The sequence below is a fragment of the Eretmochelys imbricata genome, chromosome 1 (assembly GCF_965152235.1).
Source record: "Eretmochelys imbricata isolate rEreImb1 chromosome 1, rEreImb1.hap1, whole genome shotgun sequence".
Lineage (NCBI taxonomy): Eukaryota > Metazoa > Chordata > Testudines > Cheloniidae > Eretmochelys > Eretmochelys imbricata.
Window position 1 is genome coordinate 9,214,960 of NC_135572.1, and position 26,898 is coordinate 9,241,857.

Here is a 26,898-nt window from a genome sequence, read left to right on the forward strand (position 1 = left end):
CTGGATCAGACAAAACATAAATCAGGTTTATTAACTACAGAACGGTAGATGTTACGCAATTATAAGTAATAGCAAACAGACCAAAGCAGGTTACTTAGGAAATTAAACAAACTTGCAGATTAAGATTTTTAGAATGATACCTCACAGGACATGCTTTGTACAAAACATACCATAATTACATCACCATGGTAAATATAGGGTGCTTTAGAGTGCAGAGTGTCACAGGGATGATCCAGAGAGTGACAGGGGGAGGAGAGGAGAGAGTTGCAGGAAGGGCCTTGAGGGAAGAGGCAGAGCAGGGGTGGAACCTGGGAGAAGAGGCAGGGCAGAGGGGTGGGGCCTCAGTGTTCCAGTTCCCAGCAATTAGAAGGGTGGCAACCCTATGAGTTCTACATAGATGGACTCCCCAGTTTGTCACGCTGACACAGCACAGTAAGGTCAGGAACGGATTTAATGTCTCTTTGACTGGCCAGTCAGTGATTCAGGGAAGAGGGCCCAGCACCATGTCACCAGCCAGCTCTGCATGGAGCGCGGTCTGAGAACCAGAGCACCAACAGAAAATTTTAGGTCCCTTTCTGAAGAAAGAGCTGGAGCAGCCTATCCCGGATCTCCTGAGTCTTCGCCCCATAGATGATGGGGTTTAGCATGGGGGGCACCAGGAGGTACATGTTGGACATGAGAACATGGAAATGCAGGGCCACATTGTGCCCAAACCGTTGCGTGAGGGCGGCAAAGAGATGTGGGATGTAAAAGGCTAAGATGACACAGAGGTGAGAGCCGCATGTCCCAAAAGTCTTGAGTCGGGCGTCCTTTGTTGGGAGGCTGAAGATGGCCCTGAGGATCTGGATATAGGACACAGCGATACAAAACACATCCAGACCGATCACCAAGAATGCCACAGAGAGGCTGTAGTAACTACTGACGCTGATGTCGGTGCAGGCCAGCTTCACCACAGCTATGTGCTCACAGTAGGTATTTGGAATGATGTTGGTTCTGCAATATGGCCATCTCCTCGCCAGGAAGGGATGGGGCAGTATGAGCATGATGCCGCGCAGCACCATGGCCAGGGAAATTTTGGCCACCACAGGGTTTGTCAGGGTGGTGGAATGTCTCAGGGGATCGCAGATGGCCACATAGCGATCAAAAGCCATGGCCACGAGGATCCCAGACTGTGTCACAGAGAAGCTGAGAAGGAAGTACATCTGGGTGAGGCATGCACTGAAATTGATCTCCCTGGAATTGAACCAGAAGATGCTCAGCATTTTGGGCAGCACTGATGTAGACAGTACCAGGTCTGTGATGGCTAGCATGCAGAGGAAATAGTACATGGGTGCATGGAGGCTCGGCTCCATCTTGACGATGAACATGATGATGAAGTTCCCCAAGATGGCTATGGCATAGATCATGCAGAAGGGGATGGAGATCCAGACATGGGCTGCCTCCAGGCCAGGAATGCCCAGCAGGATGAAGGTGGAGGGGTTGGTGAAGTCGGTTGAGTTGGAATCTGACATGGTGTAGCAATGAAGTTGTCCAACACTGAGGCAGAACAGTGTTTCCTGCATCTACTGTACATTCCTCTGACTTCCTGTATGTGCCCAGGATCTAGGGTGATGATCGCAAGACAAATACCTGGATTTAGAGACAATGTTAATATGAGACACTTCATGCACTACTGGAGGCTGTTCTCATGAATAAAGCAGGTTGGTCTCTCTTCACACACTGAAAAATGATATTTTCATTTTTCAGATAAATGAATTATGAACAACTGATCCTACTACTGCTAATTCCATATTTGATTGTGCTCCCTGTGTCAGTAATTCCTACACATCCTGGTGTGGGAAACCTTAATAGGCACCAGCAGGAAACACGAGTGGATACTGGTTTTCCCTCATTGGCCCTCGGCCTTGTTTATACTGCCAAATTTTTTTGACAAAAGGCAGCATTTGGTGACAAAGTAGTGGAGGTGTAAGTACGACAAAGCTGCTTTTGACAACAGAACTCCTCAGTTTCAGTGACATAATAAAGCCGCCTTGACGAGAGTTGCAAGGTCTTTACCCAAAATTTTTATTGCCAAAGTACCAGTGTAAACACCCTGCTTGATTTTATCACTGTAATTGCCCCATTGGTTTTCTCCCATGCCCAACGTCTCCCACCCCTGGGAACACTCACCATGCTTGCAGTGTTTGCTGGCATATGTGCTTAGAATCATAGAATCATAGAACCATAGAATATCAGGGTTGGAAGGGACCTCAGGAGGTCATCTAGTCCAACCCCCTGCTCAAAGAAGGACCAATCCCCAATTAAATCATCCCAGCCAGGGCTTTGTCAAGCTTGACCTTAAAAACTTCTAAGGAAGGAGATTCTACCATCTCCCTAGGTAACGCATTCCAGTGTTTCACCACCCTCCTAGTGAAAAAGTTTTTCCTAATATCCAACCTAAACCTCCCCCACTGCAACTTGACAAGGGTCAAGGGTCAGCGGGAAAGTGACTGGTGTGTTACCAGCAGTGTATTTTAATGTAGTGTTTCAATGTTGTATGTGTACTTCACAATAATGCTTCTGTTTATGGTTACTTGTGCTTCACCAGTTATGTCCTTGAAAGGAGGCACCCTTCCACTCCACCTAAGTGACTCCAGCAGATAAGAAAGCACCCAAGATGGAGCAGGGAAAATACGTCCTGGGAGATGCTGTAGTACTCTGATGCAGACAAGATGGAATGCAGGCACTGGAGGGACAGCGACAAACATGAAAGAAAAGAAAACGGGGCATACCCTAGGGATGCAATGGAACGGGAGATAAAAGTTTTGGAGCGGCACACCAACATGCTGCAGTTCCTCCTGATGCTTCAGACTGAGCAGATGGGACCTTCCCCTGCAGCATATTCAGAACTCTTTCCCATGTCCTCCCCAAACTCTGCCCACTCATTTCTTTCCCTTCGATGATGGGGTTTAGCATTGGGGGCACCAGGAGGTACACGTTGGACATGAGAACATGGAAATGAAGGGCCACATTGTGCCCAAACCATTGTGCGATGATGGCGAATAGATGTGGGATGTAAAAGGCTAAGATGACATAAAGGTGGGAGCTGCATGTCCCAAAAGTCTTGAGCGGGGCGTCCTTTGTTGGGAGGCTGAAGATGGCCCTGAGGATCTGGGTATAGGACATGGTGATAAAAAGCACATCCAGACCGATTGCCTGGAATGCCACAGAGAGGCTGTAGTAACTACTGAGGCGGATGACGGCACAGGCCAACTTCACCACAGCGAAGTGCTCACAGTAGGAGTTTGGAATGATGTTGGCTCTGCAACATGGCCACCTACTTGCCAGGAAGGGATAGGGCAGTATGAGCATAGACGCCATGCACCACCACAGCCAGGCCAATTTTGGCCACCACAGGGTTTGTCAGGGTGGTGGAATGTCTCAGGGGATCGCAGATGGCCACATAGCGATCAAAAGCCATGGCCACAAAGATCCCAGATTCTATCGCAGAGCAGCTGAGAATGAAGTACATCTGGGTGAGGCAGGCACTGAAATTGATCTCCCTGGAATTGAACCAGAAGATGCTCAGCATTTTGGGCACGATGGCCGTAGATGGGACCAGGTCGGTGACTACCAGCATGCAGAGGTAATAGTACAAAGGCCCATGGAGGCTCGGCTCCCTCTTCACGATGAACAGGATGCTGAAATTCCCCAAGATGGCTATGGCATACATGGCGCAGAAGGAGATGGAGATCCAGAAATGGGCTGCCTCCAGGCCAGGAATGCCCAGCAGGATGAAGGTGGATGGGTTTGTAAAGTCAGTTGAGTTGAAATCAGACATGGTCTAGGGGAGAAGGTGTCCAACACTGAGGCAGAATGGTGTTTCCTGCATGTACCGTACATTCCCCTGACTTCCTGTATGTACCCAGGGTCTAGGGCAATAGTCACAGGACAAATACCTGGATGGCGAGACAGTGCTAATATGAGACACTTCATGCACTGCTGGAGGCTGTTCTCATGGATGAAGCAGGTTGGTCGCTCCACACACACTGAAAAATGATATTTTCATTATTTAGATAAATTAATTATGAACAACTGACCCTAATAATGCCAATTGCATATTTTATGGTGCTCCTTTTGTCAATAATTCCTACACATCCTGGTGTGGGAAACCTTAATAGGCACCAGCAGGAAGCACGAGTGGTTACTGGTTTTCCCTTATTGGTCCCGAGGCCTTGTCTACACTGCCAAGCTTTTTCGCCAAAAGGCAGCGTTTGGTGACGAAATAGTGGAGGTGTTAACACCGCAAAGACATTATCCGTGACGGAACTCCTCAGTTTCAGTGACATAATAAAGCCACCTGGACGAGAGTTGCAAGGTTTTTACTCAAACTTTTTGTCACCAAAGTGCCAGTGTAGACACCCTGCTTAATTTTATCACTGTAATTGGCCCATTGCTTTTCTCCCACGCCCAGTGTCCCCACCAATGGGAACACTCACCGTGCTTGCACTGTTCACTGGCATGTTTGCTTGTCAAGAGTAATGGGGAAAGAGACTGGTGTGTTACCAGCAGTGTACTTTAATGTAGCATTTCAATGCTGTACATATAGTTAACAATAATGCTTCTGTTTATTGTTACGTGTGCTTCACCGGATATGTTCTTGAAAGGAGGCACCCCCTCCACTCCAGCCGAGTGTCTTCACCGGATAAGAAAGCACCAAAGATGGAGCAAGGAAGATATGTTCCGGGAGGTGCAGCAATACTCTGATGCAGACAAGACGGAATGCAGGCAGTGGAGGGAAAGCGAGAAGCAGGAAAGGAAAGAAAATGAAGCATACACTAGGGATGAAATGGAGAGACTGATAAAAGTTTTGGAGCAGCAAACCAACATGCTGGAGTCCCTCCTGATGCTCCAGACTGAGCAGATGGGTGCCCGCCCTCCCCTTCAGCACATTCAGAACTCTTTCCCATGTCTTCCCCAAACTCCGCCCACTCATTCCTTTCCGATTTCTGAGAAGTCTCACTTTACTGTTCATTCCACCTCCGCAGACTCCTTTTCAAATGAAAGCTGGACTTACGCTCAGTAGTGTGTGTGTGCGTATGGTGTTGTGGGTTTTTTGGCAATAAAAGCAAAGTTATTTGACTAATAAGTACTCTTTGTTTGTTTCTGTTGAAGTTATGATAACAGATGGCAGCAGCAAACTAGCAAGCAGTTTCGTCATTTCCTTACATTGAAACCTGGACCAGAACAATCACAACTGCTTCCTACCCTACCAAAACTGGACTTCATTATGCATTACAATCCCATGCATAGCAATAAACATTACTTGTTCTCATTTTCAAAGTGTTGCCGTAAAGCCTCCCTGATTTGAATTGCCCCCTATTGTGCTATCTGCTAGCCTTGATATTGGACTGCTTAAAATCAGCAGCCATGTGTTCTGTTTCAGCAGTGGACCCCTGAGAAAACTTTATGCCCTTACCTATACAAGTATTATACAAGATGCAACACATGGCTAGAACCAGGAGAATATTTTCCTCATTGAGGTCTACCCTGTCAAAAAGGCATCACCGGCGCACTTTTAATCAGCCAAATGCATATTCCACCATCATTCTACTCCTACTCAGCCTATTCTTGAAATGCTCCTTACTGTTATCCAGGTTTCCCAGGTACGACTTCATGAGCCCTGGCGTTGAAGGGTATGGCAGGTCTCCTGGGAGCATTATGGGCATTTCAACATCCCCTGTGGGGATCTTCTGGTCTGGAAAGAAAGTCCCCACTTTCAGCTTTCTGTAAAGGCCGGTGTTCCTAAAGATTCATGCGTCATGCACTTTTCAGGACCACCCTGCATTGGTGTCAATGAAATGCCCACAGTGATCCTCGAGTACCCATAACACCATGGAGAAGTACCCCTTCCAATTAATATATTCTATCACAAGGCATCCAGTGCCAAAATTGGAATATGTGTGCTATCTATTGCCCCTCTGCAGTTGGGGAAACGCATTTCTACAAAGCCATCCACAATGTCACGCACGTCCACAAGAGTTACGGTCTTATGCAGCGGGATGTGCTTAATGGCCCTGCACACTTGCGTTAACGCAGCCCCAACGGTCGACTTCCCAACTCCAAACCATTTTCAGACCGATCAGTAGCAGCCTGGAGTTGCGCTTCCACAATGCAATCGCCATGCGCTTTCCCACCGAGAGCACAGCTCTCATTTGGGTGTCCTTGCGCGGGAGGGCTGGGGTGAGTTCAGTACACAATACCAGGAAGGTGGCTTTCCACATCCAGAAGTTCTGCAGCCACTGCGCGTCATACCAGACCTGCAGAACGATGCAATTCCACCACTCACTGCTAGTTTCCCGAGCCCAAAAATGTCGTTCCACCATGCACAGCTGTTCTGTGAATGCCAAAAGCAATCTAATGCTGCTCTTATCCGTGTCAGACATTGTGTCGGGCAACTGTGACTCCTGTTGCTTTCGCAGCTTCGAGATTGACTCCACTGCCATTCGCGATGTGCTACTGACAACTAGGAGAGCTGTGCGGGATCCATTCCCACAGACAGAGGGGGCAGACTGAGCAGAAAACACGGGACATTGGAAAATGACACACAGGACGTTGGAAAATGCTGGGACGGAAATAAATGCATCATGGGACATTGAGCCTGGAGCCATGATATGCTGTGATCTGCTCTGCCTTCCCACAACACCTATGTGCACAAGATGGAGAGCTGAACTGTGGGATAGCTACCCACAGTGCATTGCTCTCACTGTCGTTGCGACCGCCCCACGTGTGGACATGCTATGCCGAAAGAGAGAGGCAGTGTGAACATGCAACAACGATTTTCTTTAATGGCTTTTTAGTCATTGACCAAACTTCCAGTGAAAAAAGTCTGCCAATTTTCACATAGCCTTAATGCAATAAAACCCAGGCTACAGAGCCAAGCTGTAGGAAGCTTCTCATTCACCTAGTTACTGAAAATCTCAGAGTGGGGAAAAAAACACCTTTGCCAAGACATGTGCCGGGGGAAACATCCCAACTAGAACCCACCTCAGGGAAAAGACTGGGGCATCATTGATAGCAGCTCCACAGAAACACCTGCTCATTTGCGGCAGTGGCCACAACAAAGACAATGTTCAGATGCCTAAGGAATGGGAGGGAGAATATCCTGTCTGGAGATGCACTCAGTTTTGGTCACCCAGTCTCTATAAAGGATGTAGCAGATAGAAAGGGGATTTCCCAGGCAGGCTGTGAGAAAGGGGGAGGCTGCCATATGTGGAGAGACTGAAAAGTCTGGGACTGGTTAGTTTAAAGAAGACAAATAATGAGGCATAGGATAGAGGAGAATAAAATAAAAGAATGGAACGGATTACAATGAATGGACAAACAGAGAACAGCTCCCAGCCAGTAATAGCTATCTACAGATACTCTTCAAAAGGGCCAATTCCCCAAAGAGGAGACAAATGATCAGCAAAACTGAGTGGGAGGAAAAATTTAAAAAGAAAAATGGGAATGAAAAATGGAAGTTCTTTAACAAGAATTTATGAGAGAGCTAAAAAGCGTTGATTCCACAGTCAAGAAAGTGGAGAACTTTGGTTAAAAACCCAGTTCAGTAGGAAAGTGAAGGCAGCAAGGGGGGCGGGGCGGGGTGGGAAGCAGTATATAACAAATTGTAAAAAGGGAAAATAGATAGCAAGCAATACAAATTGGAAGTTATGAAAATTGATACGGGACATTACAGAGATCAGGGGGAAATCCATGCTTTGCAGGGCTAAGGATAACAAAAAGGAGGTTGTTAAGAACAAAAGAAATCCTAGAGAAGGTAAAGGCCAATTCCGAGAGGGAGAAAGGAAACTTGTTAATGTTGGAGAAAAGGGAGATGTGTTCAAGAAATGTTTTTGTTCTGCGTTTGGAAAGGAGCAGTATCAGGTACTCAGATCACACACGGTGATGAAACACTTTCCAGTCCATTAGCAGTCACAGAGGATGTTAAACAGCATCTACAGTAGAACCTCAGAGATAGAAACACCAGAGTTATAAACTGACCGATCAACCACACATCTCAATCGGAACCAGAAGTAGGCAGTCAGGAAACAATGGAAAAGCTGATATGGGATAAGTTTAAAAAGAAGTCTAGGAGTCTAATTAATTCCTGTCAACAACATGGTTTATGGAAACAGGTCTTGTCAAATAAATCCGATTTCATCCTTGCGTGAAAGTACACGTTTGGTTGATCAAGGGAACCAAGAGATGCAACAGACTTCGACTTCTCTGAGGCATTGGATTTAGTAGGGGAAAACATTCAGTTTAAAAAATGAACACTGTACAATACCAGTAGATTTTATGAAATGTTAAATGGACTAAAAGCTGGCTATCTGAGAGATCTGAGAAAGCAGTTGTCAATGGGCCATTGTCCGCAAATGGGGGGGTTTGTAGTGGGGTTCTGCAGGGATCAGTTCCAGGCTAGATGCTATTCAATATTTTCATCAATGATCTGGAAGCAAATAGATTATTGTTGCAAGTAAAATTTGCGGACTACCCAAAGATTGGCAGAGTGGTTACAATGAGGAAGCCAGGGCAGGCATACCGATTGATCTGGAGCATTTGTTGAGCTGGGCCCATGTAAATAAAATGTTTTAATACAGTGAAATGCAAAGTGATCCTCTCGAAACAGGGAATACCAGCCCGACCCCCAGACTAGGGCACTGTATTATGGAACGCAGGGATCCTGAAAAGGATTTAGGGTTGATTGTGGACAACCAACTCATCGTGAGCTCCCGGTGTGATGCTCTGGTCAAAATGACTGATGCAATCCTTGGATGCATAATCAGGGGAGTGGTGAGTTGGAGCAGGGGAAGGATTTACCTCTGTACATGGCATTGATGAAACTGACTGCATCAAGTTCTGGGGTCCCCATTTCAAAAAGGATGTTGTAAAATTGGAGAGGGTGCAGAAAAAAAATATATTAATGATTGGAGACTGGAGAAGATGCCTGACAGAGAAAGATTGAAAGAGCTTCATCTATTTATCTCATCAAAAAGACAATCAAGCAGAGACTTCCCTGGGGAGAAAACAGTGGGTGCTAATGGGCTCTGTAATCTAGTTTAGAAAGGCAGAGAAAGACCTAATGGCTGGAAGCTGAAACCAGATAAATTCCAATCGGAAATATGGGCCAAATGATTTGCACTGCAAAGGGAAGTAAGTGGTGGATTCTCCAACGCCCCATGTCTGCAGATCCAGACTGGATGCTTTTCTGGAAGCTCTGCGTGAGGGTTTGTCTACACTTAAAACACTACAGCAACACTGCAAAGCACCGAAGTGTAGACACTACTTACATGGATGACAGGGGTTCTCCCATCAGGGTAGGTAATTCACCTCCCCGAGAGATGGTAGCTAAGTCGATGGAAGAATTCTCCCGACCTCATTCTCTCTACATCGGGGTTAGGTTGATATAGCAATAGATCTCGGGGGTGGGGATTCTTTTGCTGTAAAATGCAATTTTGGGTTGCATTAACAGAGGCATAGCATGCAAGTCATGGTAGGTGATAGTACCGCCCTACTCAGCACTGGTTAGGTCTCAGTTGGTGTGCTGTGTGTAATTTTGGTCCAGTCTAGAAAGGATGTAAAGAAACTGGAAAGGATCCAGAGGTGAGCGAGAAAGATGATCCAAGGGATGGAATGCAAACTGTGCAAGCAAAGGCTGAAGGAACTGGGTATGTTTAGTTTGGAAAAAAGGAGATTAAGGATGGACATGATAGCAATCTTCAAATATTTGAAAGGCTGCCATAAAAAGATGAGGAAAATTTGTTTCTCTCTTGAGACAGAGGGCAGGACAAAAGGCAATGGGTTCAAAGTACAGCAGAGCAGATTGAGATTAAATCTCAGGAAAAACTCCCTCACTGTAAGAACAGCAGGACATTGGAACAGTCGCCTAGGCAGGTGGTGGAAGCTCCTTCACTGGAGGTTTTCCAAAGGAGGCTGGATAGCATGTGTCCTGGATGGTTTAGACACAACAAATCCTACATTTTTGTATTGGGTTAGACTAGCTGACCCTTGCAGGTCCCTTCTCACCTGCTGGAGGCCATCAGCCAGGGGTAGAGGAAAGAGGAACATTTTGGCCAGTGAAATTAGCGCAAACACATCCCCTGTGGCAAGGGCCCCAGAATGTTTAATGGCTTCGCAGAGTGGAAAGGACCACAGACCTATTCTCTAGCTCATCTCGCCCACATTGCAGTGGGTGTGTCGAACAGGTGAGCTCCTCAGCAAGAGATGGGTACCTGTGCATTCCGAGCCAGGCGTGTCTTCCCTGGGAATCCCCTGCAGGCAGCCGTTTCCCACACCTCTCTCACCCCGGCATCTGCAGCAGCAACACAGGAGTCTGCACCATTTATGATCTAGCTGTGCGCAATCCCAGGGGGGTTCACTCAGCCTCTAGGGGAGAAGCAGCAGGTGAACAGAAACAGGCTGGAGACTGGAGACACTCTCGCCAATGAGATCTGGAGAAAGGTGACTGAGGGGAGATAGGTTTTAGAGTAACAGCCGTGTTAGTCTGTATTCGCAAAAAGAAAAGGAGTACTTGTGGCACCTTAGAGACTAACCAATTTATTTGACCATAAGCTTCAGTGAGCTACAGCTCACTTCATTGGATGCATACTGTGGAAACTGCAGAAGACATTATATGCACAGAGACCATGAAACAATACCTCCTCCCACCCCACTCTCCTGCTGGTAATAGCTTATCTAAAGTGATCACTCTCCTTACAATGTGTATGATAATCAAGTTGGGCCATTTCCAGCACAAATCCAGGTTTTCTCACCCTCTGCCCCCCCCCCCCCCACACACAAACTCACTCTCTTGCTGGTAATAGCTTATCCAAAGTGAGCACTCTCCTTACAATGTGTATGAAAAACAAGGTGGGCCATTTCCAGCATAAATCCAAGTTTAACCAGAACATCTTGGGGGGGGGGGCAGGAAAAAACAAGGGGAAATAGGCTACCTTGCATAATGACTTAGCCACTCCCAGTCTCTATTTAAGCCTAAATTAATAGTATCCAATTTGCAAATGAATTCCAATTCAGCAGTTTCTCGCTGGAGTCTGGATTTGAAGTTTTTTTGTTTTAAGATAGCGACCTTCATGTCTGTAATTGCGTAACCAGAGAGATTGAAGTGTTCTCTGACTGGTTTATGAATGTTATAATTCTTGACATCTAATTTGTGTCCATTTATTCTTTTACGTAGAGACTGTCCAGTTTGACCAATGTACATGGCAGAGGGGCATTGCTGGCACATGATGGCTTATATCACATTGGTGGATGTGCAGGTGAACGAGCCTCTGATAGTGTGGCTGATGTTATTAGGCCCTGTGATGGTGTCCCCTGAATAGATATGTGGGCACAGTTGGCAACGGGCTTTATTGCAAGGATAGATTCCTGGGTTAGTGGTTCTGTTGTGTGGTATGTGGTTGTTGGTGAGTATTTGCTTCAGGTTGGAGGGCTGTCTGTAGGCAAGGACTGGCCTATCTCCCAAGATTTGTGAGAGTGTTGGGTCATCCTTCAGGATAGGTTGTAGATCCTTAATAATGCGTTGGAGAGGTTTTAGTTGGGGGCTGAAGGTGACGGCTAGTGGCATTCTGTTATTTTCTTTGTTAGGCCTGTTCTCTAGTAGGTGACTTCTGGGAACTCTTCTGGCTCTATCAATCTGTTTCTTCACTTCCGCAGGTGGGTGTTGTAGTTGTAAGAATGCTTGATAGAGATCTTATAGGTGTTTGTCTCTGTCTGAGGGGTTGGAGCAAATGCGGTTGTATCGCAGAGCTTGGCTGTAGACAATGGATCGTGTGGTGTGGTCTGGGTGAAAGCTGGAGGCATGTAGGTAGGAATAGCGGTCAGTAGGTTTCCGGTATAGGGTGGTGTTTATGTGACCATTGTTTATTAGCACTGTAGTGTCCAGGAAGTGGATCTCTTGTGTGGACTGGACCAGGCTGAGGTTGATGGTGGGATGGAAATTGTTGAAATCATGGTGGAATTCCTCAACAGCTGCTTTTCCATGGGTCCAGATGATGAAGATGTCATCAATATAGCGCAAGTAGAGTAAGGACGTTAGGGGCCGAGAGCTGAGGAAGCGTTGTTCTAAATCAGCCATAAAAATGTTGGCATACTGTGGGGCCATGCGGGTACCCATAGCAGTGCCGTTGATCTGAAGGTATACATTGTCCCCAAATGTAAAATAGTTATGGGTAAGGACAAAGTCACAAAGTTCAGCCACCAGGTAAGCCGTGACATTATCGGGGATAGTGTTCTTGACGGCTTGTAGTCCATCTTTGTGTGGAATGTTGGTGTAGAGGGCTTCTACATCCATAGTGGCCAGGATGGTGTTATCAGGAAGATCACCGATGGATTATAGTTTCCTCAGGAAGTCAGTGGTGTCTCGAAGGTAGCTGGGAGTGCTGGTAGCATAGGGCCTGAGCAGGGAGTCTACATAGCCAGACAATCCTGCTGTCAGGGTGCCAATGCCTGAGATGATGGGGCGCCCAGGATTTCCAGGATTATGGATCTTAGGTAGTAGATAGAATATCCCAGGTCGGGGTTCCAGGGGTGTGTCTGTGCGGATTTGATCTTGTGCTTTTTCAGGAAGTTTCTTGAGCAAATGCTGTAGTTGCTTTTGGTAACTCTCAGTGGGATCATAGGATAATGGCTTGTAGAAAGTGGTGTTGGAGAGCTGCCGAGCAGCCGCTTGTTCATATTCCGACCTATTCATGATGACAACAGCACCTCCTTTGTCAGCCTTTTTGATTATGATGTCAGAGTTGTTTCTGAGGCTGTGGATGACATTGTGTTCTGCACGGCTGAGGTTATGGGGCAAGTGATGCTGCTTTTCCACAATTTCAGCCCGTGCACGTCGGCGGAAGCACTCTATGTAGAAGTCCAGTCTGCTGTTTAGACCTTCAGGAGGAGTCCACCCAGAATCCGTCGTTTTGTAATGTTGGTAGGGAGGCCTCTGTGGGTTAGTATGTTGTTCAGAGGTATTTTGGAAATATTCCTTGAGTCGGAGACGTCGAAAATAGGATTCTAGGTCACCACAGAACTGTATCATGTTCGTGGGGGTGGAGGGGCAGAAGGAGAGGCCCGGAGATAGGACAGCTTCTTCTGCTGGGTTGAGAAAACCTGGATTTGTGCTGGAAATGGCCCACCTAGATTATCATAAACATTGTAAAGAGAGTGGTCACTTTGGATGGGTTATTACCAGCAGGAGAGTGAGTTTGGGGGGGTGGGGGGGCCGAAAAGTGAGAAAACCTGGATTTGTGCAGGAAATGGCCCAACTTGTGTGATGGCTCCTCTTCCGGAGGTCAGTTCTTTCTCAAAGGCTGAGCAACAGGTTGGGTGCCTGGGAGCACAAATGCTGAATCGTCCATTCTGTCCTGGGCATCCTCCCCCATGTAATCAGTTAGGAGACATTCCTGTACTCCCACTATTCGTCCCCCAGTTTCCTCCTTTGGGCCTCACCTAGGACACCTACTCCTATGCTCTCTAGAGTGGAATCTATCCCCCAGTCAGCCATGAAGGAGTCACAGCTAACAACCTGGACAGTTGTCTCTGTGGCAGGCTCTACACGCCCCTCCCTTCCTGGGGTGGTGTTGCCTCCTGCTGCAGTGTTAAAGAAACTCACACGCACCTCCTCAGTGATTTCTGTGATTCTATCTCCCTTCTCTAGGCTCCCCTCTGGAACACATCTCCCTATGCTGCCTAGCACTGGACTTGTCCCTTGTTTAGCTGCAACATAGACATTTTTCTCCCTGAGTCAGAGCTGCCTTCAGCTGAAGGGCAAGAGCTGGTCTGAACCACCCCTACCCCGGAAGCATGCAGTTTCCCACTGCTGTAGAGGAATCAAGGAGACTCTCTCTCTTCCCTTCACCAGTTCCTGAGACTTTCCCCTTTCCCTCTGAGGTCCCAGCAGAATGCTCCTTCTTGCTGCAGGCAGACAATTTAACAGCCTGAGCTACATGAAAGAAATCATTGCCAATTAGCATATCAATAGGGGTGTCATCTACTACCCTCACTGATAATACAGCTTCCAAACCTTGGGTTTCTGTGTGCACTTTAGCCAAAGGCACAAGGATTTTCTCACCTTGTTGCAGTATACTCATCCTAACTACGTGCTTCATGCCTAGTTGTGCAGAGGCTAATTTTACAAACCTAGTAGGATAAGTGACAGGTGCCTGAGGGGCTTCTGTGCTCATAATTGCAGCATTTGCATGAGCTACCTGCTGCCTGCTTCCTCTGAGCACAGAGCATTTACTTTTTAGGTGATCAGTGGAATTACAATGATAATTCTGGACTCTTCTGTTTTTACAGGAGATTAGGATTGGGGATTAGAAGGAAGGGGTAAAATGGGACCATACTTCCCACTAAGTGTAAACCCTCCGTCTGTAGTTTTCAACTTTTTGTCCTATAGACGCTGTTTCACATCATCTTTACATAAAAAGAAAAGGAGTACTTGTGGCACCTTAGAGACTAACCAATTTATTTGAGCATGAGCTTTCGTGAGCTACAGGTCACTTCATCAGATGCATACCGTGGAAACTGCAGCAGACTTTATATATACACAGAGAATATGAAACAATACCTCCTCCCACCCCACTGTCCTGCTGGTAATAGCTTATCTAAAGTAATCTTCAGTCTGCTGCAGTTTCCACGGTATGCATCTGATGAAGTGAGCTGTAGCTCACAAAAGCTCATGCTCAAATAAATTGGTTAGTCTCTAAGGTGCCACAAGTACTCCTTTTCTTTTTGCGAATACAGACTAATACGGCTGTTACTCTGAAACCTATCATCTTTACATGTTTTTAAGACGTGCTCCTGACCAACTAGATCAAACATTCCTTCAAAGTTTGTAGCACCTGGGCCCCTTACCCACTTTCCCTTCAAATCTTCCATTTTGTTAATATATTTCACGTTATGTACCAGCACCCCACTTAAGATTCCTAAATGTCACTCTATACATTTCAGGGGTAATCTGAAATGGTTTTAAAACCATTTCTTTGAATTTACAATAATCTAAAGCATCATCAGATGGCATTTTATTGAATATATCCACAGCTTAACCAGTTAAATTAGCAACTAAAGTGGGAATCTTCTTGTCATCAGGAACCTTATGAATCACACACAGTCTCTCAAAGGTAAGTGAAGTATTCAGCAATATCTCCTGCTTCGTTGTATGCAGGATGCAGCTGTTCCCATTTGAGGATTTTTGGAGAGGTGGGAATCGGTGGAGTGGTTCTGCTTTTCCAGCAAGTCCAACTGGTGAGTCCGCGCTCTCTCTCTTTCTCCTCAGTTTCTTCTTGTTTTAGTTCCATAGCCCTTCTGTGTTCAGCCTCAGCTCTGGCAGCTTCTGCCAGCTTTAGCTGCAATATTCTCCGCTGCTCTTTTTATTTTTCTAATGCCTGCAATCTAAATAGCTCCGATTTCACAATTGTTTAGCTCTTTGCACTCATCTTGTTACTTTTCTGTCCCTACTTCCCTTTCCTGAAATAAGCAACCAGAAAACAACATACTGGTAACCTCTTTGACTGATCTCCAGCCACCACACTTAAAGTCTTCCTTAAAATTTCTACACCAGTGTATGAAGTGCAAATCTCACTCAGAGCAAGTTGTGCATTTTACCCTGTTCACTGTGCCACTGTGAAGGACTTCCCCGGGGTGCAACCTGGAATTGGGGTACTGCTGAGCTCTCTGGCACACCAGTCTGAGTCCCCTCTCACACTGTGATCATGTGCAGACCCCTCCAGGTCCTACACTCACACAAACATTCACAGGCAGGGACACGCCCGGCTGAGTTACATGAATGCTTTTGCCAGCCATTCATTAACCAACAATAGCAAGGCTCCTGTCAATTCCCCCCAGCTCACCAGCTTAGGATCCCAGAGCTGTACCATCTTGCCCTGGTCAGAAGCCTGGTTTATTCACAAGTCTGCCCCTCCCTCAATGTGGAGGGGACAATGCACCAGCCCCTCTCCTTGAGCAGATTTCCGTTTTGCATTTCAAACAACACACTGGTTTAGGTAAAAAAAACATAAAAGCGCTTTATTCACTACAGAAGGATAGATTTTTAGTGATTATAACAAAGTGCAGAGACCAAAGTAGATGACCTAAGAGATACAGCAAAATCACCATCTGAGTTCCCTAAACTAGACAGGGTTTGAATCAAGCAGTATCTTACCCTGATGGGACAAACAGTTGATCAGTCTTCCATACACTGGCCGGGATTTCTCCTTTCCAGCTCCCCAGTCAAAATCTTTTCCCTCTAAATCTTTTCTTTTGACATGTTGAGTTTGCGGGAGCGGGGGGAGTGAGGCCAAGTGACGATGTCACTGCCCCCTTTTATAGCTTCTGCCAGGTGCAGGGAACTTCATTGTCCCAAACAAAGCCCCCAACACAATTAGTGGGAAAGTACAGGCACAAGATGTAGTCTGGTGTCACATAGCTGGTCACATGCCCTTGCGTGCTTCAGTGAGTCATAGCAGAGGCCATTACCCATATTCTGGCTACAACATCTACAGGAAAGTCCATCCGGTGGGGAGAAGCTTCTCCCATGGCCCATTATGCTCATCGACGGGCCATCAACTTGAATAGTCCATTCACAAAGCGCTGGCTTGACTGGATGTAAATTACCTTATGGGAGTTACCACAGGAGCAAACACATTTGAAATACAGGTACATAATCAATATTCATATGTTCAGATTTTAAATATGAGACGTGCATACAAATAGGATCATCATATTCAGCAAACCATAGTTTTTCCAGTGACACCTCACATGACACAGTTTGTACAAATTTTGTGGCAATGATATAAAAGCTATATTTGTGGCAACTATATAACAGTGGTGAATATAGGGGTGCCAGGTTGTTGTTTTGGGGGACAGCCTGGAAGCTGTTGAAACCTCTGTGCCCCCAAAACCATTCAACTGGGTTGGCCTCTCCCACAACTCTTCTGATGACACACAGCCAGCCCCTCTGGGCCCTGTTATCACCCAGAATGACAGCAGGTGGTGGCCACACATCCAACTAAGTTACTTGAGTGCTTTACCTAAGTCACTCATGGACCAATAATGGAGGCACCAGAGAATTTCCCAGCTCCCCAGCCTTGCACCCCTACTGGACCATAAACCCAAAATTATACCATCTTGCACTACACAGAGATCTGTACAGTGTGAACTCATTAGTCTGCCCTCCCCTCAGTGGGGGAAGATATTCACCAACCTTTGTTAGCAGAGCTAAGAGTCCCAAACACTTCACTCAAAACCACACTGGTTCAAATAAAACATAAATCAGGTTTATTAACTACAGAACGGTAGATGTTACGCAATTATAAGTGATAGCAAACAGACCAAAGCAGGTTACTTAGGAAATTAAACAAACTTGCAGATTAAGATTTTTAGAATGATACCTCACAGGACATGCTTTGTACAAAACATACCATAATTACATCACCATGGTAAATATAGGGTGCTTTAGAGTGCAGAGTGTCACAGGGATGATCCAGAGAATGACAGGGGGAGGAGGGGAGAGAGTTGCAGGAAGGGCCATGAGGGGAAGATGCAGAGCAGGGGTGGAAGCTGGGAGAAGAGGCAGGGAAGAGGGGTGGGGCCTCAGTGTTCCAGTCAGTGATTCAGGGAAGAGGGCCCAGCACCATGTCACCAGCCAGTTCTGCACGGAGTACGGTCTGAGAACCAGAGCACCAGCAGAAAATTTTAGGTCCCTTTCTGAGTAAAGAGCTGGAGCAGCCTACTCCGGATCTCTTGAGTCTTCGCCCCATAGATGATGGGGTTTAGCATGGGGGGCACCAGGAGGTACATGTTGGCCATGAGAACGCGCAAATGCAGGGCCACATTGTGCCCAAACCGTTCCGTGAGGGCGGCAAAGAGAGGTGGGATGTAAAAGGCTAAGATGACACAGAGGTGGGAGCCGCAGGTCCCAAATGTCTTGAGGCGGGCGTCCTTTGTTGGGAGGCTGAAGATGGCCCTGAGGATCTGGGTATAGGACATCGCAATAAAAAGCACATCCAGACCGATCACCAAGAATGCCACAGAGAGGCTGTAGTAATTACTGAGGCGGATGTCGGTGCAGGCCAGCTTCACCACAGTGATGTGCTCACAGTAGGTGTTTGGAATGATGTTGGTTCTGCAATATGGCCACCTCCTTGCCAGGAAGGGAGTGGGCAGTATGAGCATGATGCCGCGCAGCACCACGGCCAGGGAAATTTTGGCCACCACAGGGTTTGTCAGGGTGGTGGAATGTCTCAGGGGGTCACAGATGGCCACATAGCGATCAAAAGCCATGGCCACAAGGATTCCAGACTCTATCATAAAGAAGCTGAGAATGAAGTACATCTGGGTGAGGCATGCACTGAAATTGATCTCCCTGGAATTGAACCAGAAGATGCTCAGCATTTTGGGCAGCACTGATGTAGACAGCACCAGGTCTGTGATGGCCAGCATGCAGAGGAAATAGTACATAGGCGCATGGAGGCTCGTCTCCATCTTAACAATGAACACGATGATGAAGTTCCCCAAGATGGCTATGGCATAGATCATGCAGAAGGGGATGGAGATCCAGACATGGGCTGCCTCCAGGCCAGGAATGCCCAGCAGGATGAAGGTGGAGGGGTTGGTGAAGTCGGTTGAGTTGCAATCTGACATGGTGTAGGAATGAAGGTGTCCAACACTGAGGCAGAACAGTGTTTCCTGCATCTACTGTACATTCCCCTGACTTCCTTATGTGCCCAGGGTCTTGGGTGATGGTTGCAAGACAAATACCTGGATTTAGAGACAATGTTAATATGAGACTTCATGCACTACTGGAGGATGATCTCATGAAGAAGCAGGTTGGTCTCTCTTCACACACTGAAAAATGAAAATATCAATTTTCAGATAAATGTATTATGAACAACTGACCCTACTAATGCCAATTCCATATTTGATGGTGCTCCCTGCGTCAATAATTCCTACACATCAAGGTGTGGGAAACCTTAATAGGCACCAGCAGGAAACACGAGTGGATACTGGTTATCCCTTATTGGTCCCTCGGCCTTGTGTATACTGCCAAGTTTTTTCGCCAAAAGGCAGCGTTTGGTGACAAAATAGTGGAGGTGTAAATACAACAAAGCCGCTTTTGTCAACGGAACTCCTCAGTTTCAGTGACGTAATAGAGCCACCTGGATGAGAGTTGCAAGGTTTTTACTCAAAATTTTTGTCACCAAAGTGCCAGTGTAGACACCCTGCTTCATTTTATCACTGCAATTTGCCCATTGGTTTTCTCCCACACCCAATGTCCCCCACCCCTGGGAACACTCACTATGCTTCCAGTGTTTGCTGGCATATGTGCTTGTCAAGGGTCAGCAGGAAAGTGAGTGGTGTGTTACAAGTGCTGTATTTTATTGTAGTGTTTCAATGCTGTATGTACTTAACAATAATGCTTCTGTTTATGGTTACTTGTGCTTAAATAGTTATGTCCTTTAAAGGAGGCACTCCTCCACTCCAGCCGAGTGTCTCCACCAGATAAGAAAGCACCCAAGACGGAGCAAGGAAGATATGTTCTGGGAGGTGCTGTAGTACTCTGATGCAGACAAGATGGAATGCAGGCAGTGGAGGGAAAGCGAGAAGCAGGAAAGGAAAGAAAATGAGGCATACACTAAGGATGCAATGGAGAGGCAGATAAAAGTTTTGGAGCGGCACACCAACATGCTGCAGTCCCTCCTGATGCTTCAGACTGAGCAGATGGGACCCTTCCCGTATTCCGAACTCTTTCCCATGTCCTCCCCAAACTTCGCCCACTCATTTCTTTCCCATAGATAATGGGGTTTAGCATCGGGGGCATCAGAAGGTACATGCTGGCCATGAGAATGTGCAAATGCAGGGAAAGATTGTGCACAAACCGTTGTGTGATGATGGCGAATAGATGTGGGACGTATAAAGCTAAGATGACACAAAGGTGGGAGCCGCATGTCCCAAAAGTATTGAGCTGGGCGTCCTTTGTTGGGAGGCTGAAGATGGCCCTGAGGATCTGGTATAGAACATGGTGATTAAAAAAAAATCCAGACTTATTGCCAAGAATGCCACAGAGAGGCTGCAGTAACTACTGAGGTGGATGTCGGCACAGGCAAGCTTCACCACAACGATGTGCTCACAGTAGGTGTTTGGAATGATGTTGGCTCTGCAATATGGCCACCTACTTGCCAGGAAGGGATAGGGAAGTATGAGCATGATGCCACGCAGCACCACGGCCAGGCCAATTTTGGACCACCACAGGGTTTGTCAGAGTGGTGGAATGTCTCAGGGGATCACAGATGGCCACAAAGTGATCAAAAGCCATGGCCACGAGGATCCCAGATTCTATCATAAAGAAGCTGAGAATGAAGTACATCTGGGTGAGGCATGCACTGAAATTGATCTCCCTGGAATTGAACCAGAAGATGCTCAGCATTTTGCGCAGGACAGCCATAGACAGGACCAGGTCTGTGATGACCAGCATGCAGAGGAAATAGTACAAAGGCCCACGGAGGCTCGGCTCCCTCTTCACAATGAACAGGATGCTGATGTTCCCCAAGATGGCTATGGCATACATGGCGCAGAAGGGGATGGAGATCCAGACATGGGCTGCCTCCAGGCCAGGAATATCCAACAGGATGAAGGCGGAGGTGTTTGTAAAGTCAGTTGAGTTGGAATCGGACATTGTCTCGGGGAGAAAGTGTCCAGAATTATGTTTCCTGCATGTACCGTATGTACCCTGACTTCCTGTATGTGCCCAGGCTGTAAGGCGATAGTTGCAGGATAAATACCTGGATGGAGAGACAGTGTTAATATGATACACTTCATGCACTACTGGAGGCTGTTCTCATGGATGAAGCAGGTTGGTCTCTCCACACACACTGAAAAATTACATTTTCATTATTCAGATAAATGAATTATGAACAAAAGACCCTAATAATGCCAATTCCATATTTTATGGCGCTCCTTTTGTCAATAATTCCTACACATCCTGGTGTGGGAAACCTTAATAGGCACCGGCAGGAAGCACGAGTGGATACTCAATTTCCCTTATTGGTCCCGACGCCTTGTCTACACTGCCAAGCTTTTTCACTAAAAGGCAGCATTTGGTGACAAAATAGTAGAGGTGTTAACACCTCAAAGCCACTTTCCATGACGGAACTCCTCAGTTTCAGTGACATAATAAAGCCACCTGGACGAGAGTTGCAAGGTTTTTACTCAAACTTTTTGTCGCCAACGTGCCAGTGTAGATACCCTGCTTGATTTTATCACTGTAATTGGCCCATTGCTTTTCTCCCACACCCAGCATCTCCGACCCCTGGAAACACTCACCTTGCTTGCACTGTTTACCGACTTGTGTGCTTGTCAAGGTTTATGGGGAAAGAGACTGGTGTGTTACCAGTGGTGTATTTTAAAGTAGCATTTCAATGCTGTACATATAGTTAACAATAATGCTTCTGGTCATTGTTACTTGTGCTTCACCGGATATGTTCTTGAAAGGAGACACCCCCTCCACTCCAGCCGAGTGTCTCCACCGGATAAGAAAGCACCAAAGATGGAGCAAGGAAGATATGTTCTGGGAGGTGCAGCAGTACTCTGATGCAGACAAGACGGAATGCAGGCAGTGGAGGGAAAGCGAGAAGCAGGAAAGGAAAGAAAATGAAGCATACCCTAGGGATGAAATGGAGAGACTGATAAAAGTTTTGGAGCAGCAAACCAACATGCTAGTCCCTCCTGATGCTCCAGACTGAGCAAATGGGTGCCCGCCCTCCCCTTTAGCACATTCAGAACTCTTTCCCATGTCTTCCCCAAACTCTGCTCACTCATTCCTTTCCAATTTCTGGGACATCTCACTTTGCCGTTCACTCCACCTCCACAGACACCTTTTCAAATGAAAGCTGGACTTACGCTCAGCTGTGTGTGTGTGCGCATGGTGTTGTGGGTTTTTTGGCAATAAAAGCAAAGTTATTTGAACAATAAGCACTCTTTATTTGTTTCCATTGAAGTTATGATAGCAGATGGGAACAGGAAACCCACAGGCAGTTTTATCATTTCCTTACATTGAACCCTGGGCCTGAACAATCACAACTGCTTCCTACCCTACCAAAACTGGACTTCATTATTCCTTACAATCCCATACATAGCAATAAACATTACTCGTTCTCATTTTCAAAGTGTTACTGCAAAGCCTTCCTGATTCAAATTGCCCCCCATTGTGCCCTCTTATAGCCTTGGTATCTGACTGCTCAAAATCAGCAGCCATGTTCTCTGTCTGAGCAGTGCACCCCTGAGCAAACTTTTAGTCCTTACCTTCACAAATATTATAAAAGGTGCAACACAGAGCTACAACCGTGGGAATATTTTCCTCACTGAGGTCTAACCTGTCAAAGAGGCATCGCCAGTGCACTTTTAATCTGCCAAATGCACATTCCATGGTCTTCCTGCACCTACTCAGCTTATTGTTGAAATGCTTCTTACTGCTATCCAGGTTTCCCATGTTTAGCTTCATGAGCACTGGTATTGAGGGGTATGCCAGGTCTTCCAGGATCACCTTGGCCTTTTGACATCCCCTGTGGGGATCTTCTGGTCTGGAAAGGAAGTCCCCAATTTAAGCTGTCTGTAAAAGCCAGTGTTCCTAAAGATTCATGTGTCATGCACTTTTCAGGACTACCCTGCACTGATGTCAATGAAATGCCCGTGCTTGAGTGCTAGTGTCATAAATATAAAGGGAAGGGTAAACCCCTTTGAAGTCCCTCCTGGCCAGGGGAGAGCTCCTCTCACCTCTAAAGGGTTAAGAAGCTAAAGGTAACCTCGCTGGCACCTGACCAAAATGACCAATGAGGAGACAAGATACTTTCAAAAGCTGGGAGGAGGGAGAGAAACAAAGGGTCTGTGTCTGTGTCTGTATGCTGCTTTTGCCAGGGACAGAACAGGAATGGAGTCTTAGAACTTTTAGTAAGTAATCTAGCTAGGTATGTCTTAGATTATGATTTCTTTAAATGGCTGAGAAAAGAATTGTGCTGAATAGAATAACTATTTCTGTCTGTGTATCTTTTTTGTAACTTAAGGTTTTGCCTAGAGGGATTCTCTATGTTTTTGAATCTAATTACCCTGTAAGATATCTACCATCCTGATTTTACAGGGGGGATTTCTTTATTTCTATTTACTTCTATTTTTTATTAAAAGTCTTCTTGTAAAAAACTGAATGCTTTTTCATTGTTCTCAGATCCAAGGGTTTGGGTCTGTGGTCACCTAGGCAAATTGGTGAGGCTTTTTACCAAACCTTGTCCAGGGAGTGGGGTGCAGGGTTTTGGGAAGTATTTTGGGGGGAAAGACACGTCCAAACCGCTCTTCCCCAGTAACCAGTATTAGTTTGGTGGTGGTAGCGGCCAGTCCAAGGACAACGGGTGGAATATTTTGTACCTTGGGGAAGTTTTGACCTAAGCTGATAAAGATAAGCTTAGGAGGTTTTTCATGCAGGTCCCCACATCTGTACCCTAGAGTTCAGAGTGGGGGAGGAACCTTGACAGCTCGCAACACTGTAGAGAAGTACCTCTTCCGATTGATATATTCCATTGCAAGGTGTTCTGTGCCAAAATTGGAATATGCATGCTATCTTTCACCCCTCCATGGTTGGGGAAACCCATTTCTGCCCCATCCACAATGTCACGCACGTTGCCAAGAGTTAAGGTCTTGCACAGCAGAATGGGATTAATGGCCCTGCACACTTGCATTAACACAGCCCCAGTGGTCAACTTCCCAACTCCAAACTGATTTGTGACCTACCAGTAGCAGCCTGGAGTCACCAGCTTCCACACTGCAATCTCCATGCGCTTTTCCACCTAAAGTGCAGCTCTCATTTGGGTCTCTTTGCATCGTAGGGCTGGGGTGAGCTCAGTACACAATTCCAGGAAGGTGACTTTCCACATCTAAAAGTTCTGTAGGCACTGCTTGTCATCCCAGAGCTGCATAACAATGTGATTCCACCACTCAGTGCTAGTTTCTCAAGCCCAAAAGCGATGTTCCAGCATTCTCAGCTGTTCTGTAAAAGCCAAAAGCAATCTAATGCTGCTGTTATCCATGTTAGACACCACATCAGGCAAATGTGACTCCCGTTGCCTTTGCAACTTCAAGACTGATTCCACTGCCTTTGTGATGTGCTACTGATAGCTAGCTGAGCAGTGCGGGATCCATTCCTGCAGAGAGAGGTGGCAGGCTAAGCAGAAAACATGGGACGTTGAAAAATGCCACACACTGGATACGGAAGCACATGGAATGCTGGGATGGAAAGCAATGTATCATGGGACATTGATTCCGGACCCCTGATGTGCCATGATCCGCTCTGCCTTCCCACAATACCTATGTGCACAAGATGGAGAGCTGAACTGTGGGATAGCTACCCACAATACATTGCTCTCACTTTCGCTGTGACCACCCCATGTGTGGACGTGCTATGCCGAAAGAGAGAGACAGCGTGGACATGCAACAACGATTTTCTTTAAAGACTTTATAGTCATTGACCAAACTTTCAGTGAAAAAAGTCTGCCAATTTTCACATAGCTTTAATGCAATGAAACCCAGGCTACAGAGCCAAGCTGTAGGGAGCTTCTCATTCACCTACTTACTGCAAATCTGAGAGTGGGAAAAAACACCTTTCCCAAGACATGTGCTGGGGGAAAATCCCAACTAGAACCCACCTCAGGGAAAAGACTTGGGCATCATTGATAGCAGCTCCACGGAAACACCTGCTCATTTGCGGTAGTGGCCACAACAAAGACAATGTTCAGATGCCTAAGGATTGGGAGGGAGAATATCCTGCTTTGGAGATGCACTCACTTTTGGTCACCCAGTCTCTATAAAAGATCTAGCAGATAGAAAGGGGATTTCCCAGGCAGCCTATGAGAATGGGGGAGGCTGAAGTATGTGGAAAGACTGAAAAGTCTGGGACTGGTTAGTTTAGAGAAGAGACAATTAAGGGGGCATACGATAGAGGAGAACAAAATAAAGAATGGAACTGATTACACTGATATGGACAAACAGAGAACAGCTCCCAGCCAGTAATAGCTATCTACAGCTACCCTTCAAAAGGGCCAATTCCCCAAAGATGAGGCAAATGATCAGCAAAACTGATTGGGAGGAAAAATTTAGACAGAAAAATGGGAATGAAAAATGGAAGTTCTTTAGGAAGAGTTTATGAGAGAGCTAAAAAGCCATGATTCCACAATCAAGAAAGTGGAAAACTTTGCTTAAAAACCCAGTTCAGTTGCAAAGTGAAGGCAGCAATTGAGGGGGGAAAGCAACATATAAAAATAAGAAAAAGGGAAAATAGATAGCAAGCAAAACAAATTGGAAGTTATGAAAATTGATACAGGACATTACAGACATAAGGGGGAAATCCATGCTTTGCAGGGCTAAGGATAACAAAAAGGAGGTTATTAAGTATATTAAGAACAAAAGAAATCCTGGAAAAGGTATCGGCCAGTTCCTAGAGGGAGAAAGGAAACTTGTTAATGTTGCAGAAAAGGTAGTGTGGTGATGAAACACTTTCCCGTCCATTAGCAGTCAAGGAGGATGTTAAACAGCATCCACAGTGGAACCTCAGAGTTACAAACACCAGAGTTACAAACTGACCGATCAACCACACATCTCACCGGAACCGGAAGTAGGGAATCAGGCGGCAGCAGAGCCCCCCCTTACTCCAAAGGCGAATACAGAACAGTTCTGCATTAAACGTAAACTATTAGAAAAATAAAGGGAAAGTTTAAAAAAAAAGATTTGACAAGATTAAGAAACAATGGAAATGCTGATATGGGATTAGTTAAAAAAAAGACTAGGAGTCTAATCAATGCCAGTCAACAACATGGTTTATGGAAACAAGTCTTGTCAAATAAATCCGATTTAACTCTTTCATGAGAGTACATGTTTGGTTTATCAAGAGAACCAAGCAGATGGAACGGGCTTAGATTTCTCTGAGGCATTTGATTTAGCAGGGGAAAACATTCAGTTAAAAAATGAACACTATACAATATCAGTAGAGCACATGTTAAATTGACTAAAAACTGGCTAACAGACAGATCTCAGAAAGCGGTTGTCAAATCCATCAATGATCTGGAAGCAGATAGAAAATCATTACAAGTAATATTTGCGGATGACCCAAAGATTGGCAGAGTGGTTACAATGAGGCAGCCAGGGCAGGCATACGGATTGATCTGGAGCATTTGTTGAGCTGGGCCCATGCAAACAAAATGTTTTAATACAATCAAATGCAAAGTGATCCTGTCGGAAGAGGGAATGCAGGCCTGAGCCCCAGGCTAGGGCACTGTATTATAGAACATAGGGACCATTGTGGACAACCAACTCATTGCAAGCTCCCAGCGCAATGCTGGGGGCAAAAGGGCTCATGCGATCCTTGGATGCTGTCATAAATATAAAGGGAAGGGTAAACCCCTTTAAAATCCCTCCTGGCCAGAGGAAAAATCCTCTCACTTGTAAAGGGTTAAGAAGCTAAATGTAACCTCGCTGTCACCTGACCAAAATGACCAATGAGGAGACAAGATACTTTCAAAAGCTGGCAGGAGGGAGAGAAACAAAGGGTCTGGGTCTGTCTATATGCTGCTTTTCCTAGGGATAGAACAGGAATGAAGTAATCTAGCTAGGTATGTGTTCGATTATGATTTCTTTAAATGGCTGAGAAAAGAACTGTGCTGAATAGAATGACTATTTCTGTCTGTGTGTCTTTTTTGTAACTTAAGGTTTTGCCTAGAGTGATTCTCTATGTTTTGAATCTAATTACCCTGTAAGGTATCTACCATCCTGATTTTACAGAGGTGATTCCTTTACTTCTATTTGCTTCTATTTCTATTAAAAGTCTTCTTGTAAGAA

General features: G+C 46.0%; 2 protein-coding genes and 1 pseudogene across 2 annotated transcripts; all 3 read right to left on the reverse strand.

The window, feature by feature from the left end:
* Positions 1–563: 563 nt before the first annotated feature.
* On the reverse strand, positions 564–1,562 carry LOC144279803 (olfactory receptor 52H1-like). The gene has a single exon (XM_077841466.1). The coding sequence runs from the start codon at positions 1,560–1,562 to the stop codon at positions 564–566; it is 999 nt and encodes a 332-aa protein (XP_077697592.1).
* A 1,210-nt stretch (positions 1,563–2,772) lies between these two features.
* On the reverse strand, positions 2,773–3,820 carry LOC144259708 (olfactory receptor 52R1-like; annotated as a pseudogene).
* Positions 3,821–17,721: 13,901 nt separating this feature from the next.
* LOC144279806 (olfactory receptor 52B2-like) lies at positions 17,722–18,720 on the reverse strand. Its single transcript, XM_077841481.1, has one exon. It carries the CDS (start codon positions 18,718–18,720, stop codon positions 17,722–17,724), a length of 999 nt encoding a protein of 332 aa, XP_077697607.1.
* Positions 18,721–26,898: the final 8,178 nt, after the last annotated feature.

Bases quoted from the DNA above. Each gene is read 5' to 3' on its own strand.
- LOC144279803 (XM_077841466.1), bottom strand. From the start codon at position 1,562: ATGCAGGAAACACTGTTCTGCCTCAGTGTTGGACAACTTCATTGCTAC.
- LOC144279806 (XM_077841481.1), bottom strand. From the start codon at position 18,720: ATGCAGGAAACACTGTTCTGCCTCAGTGTTGGACACCTTCATTCCTAC.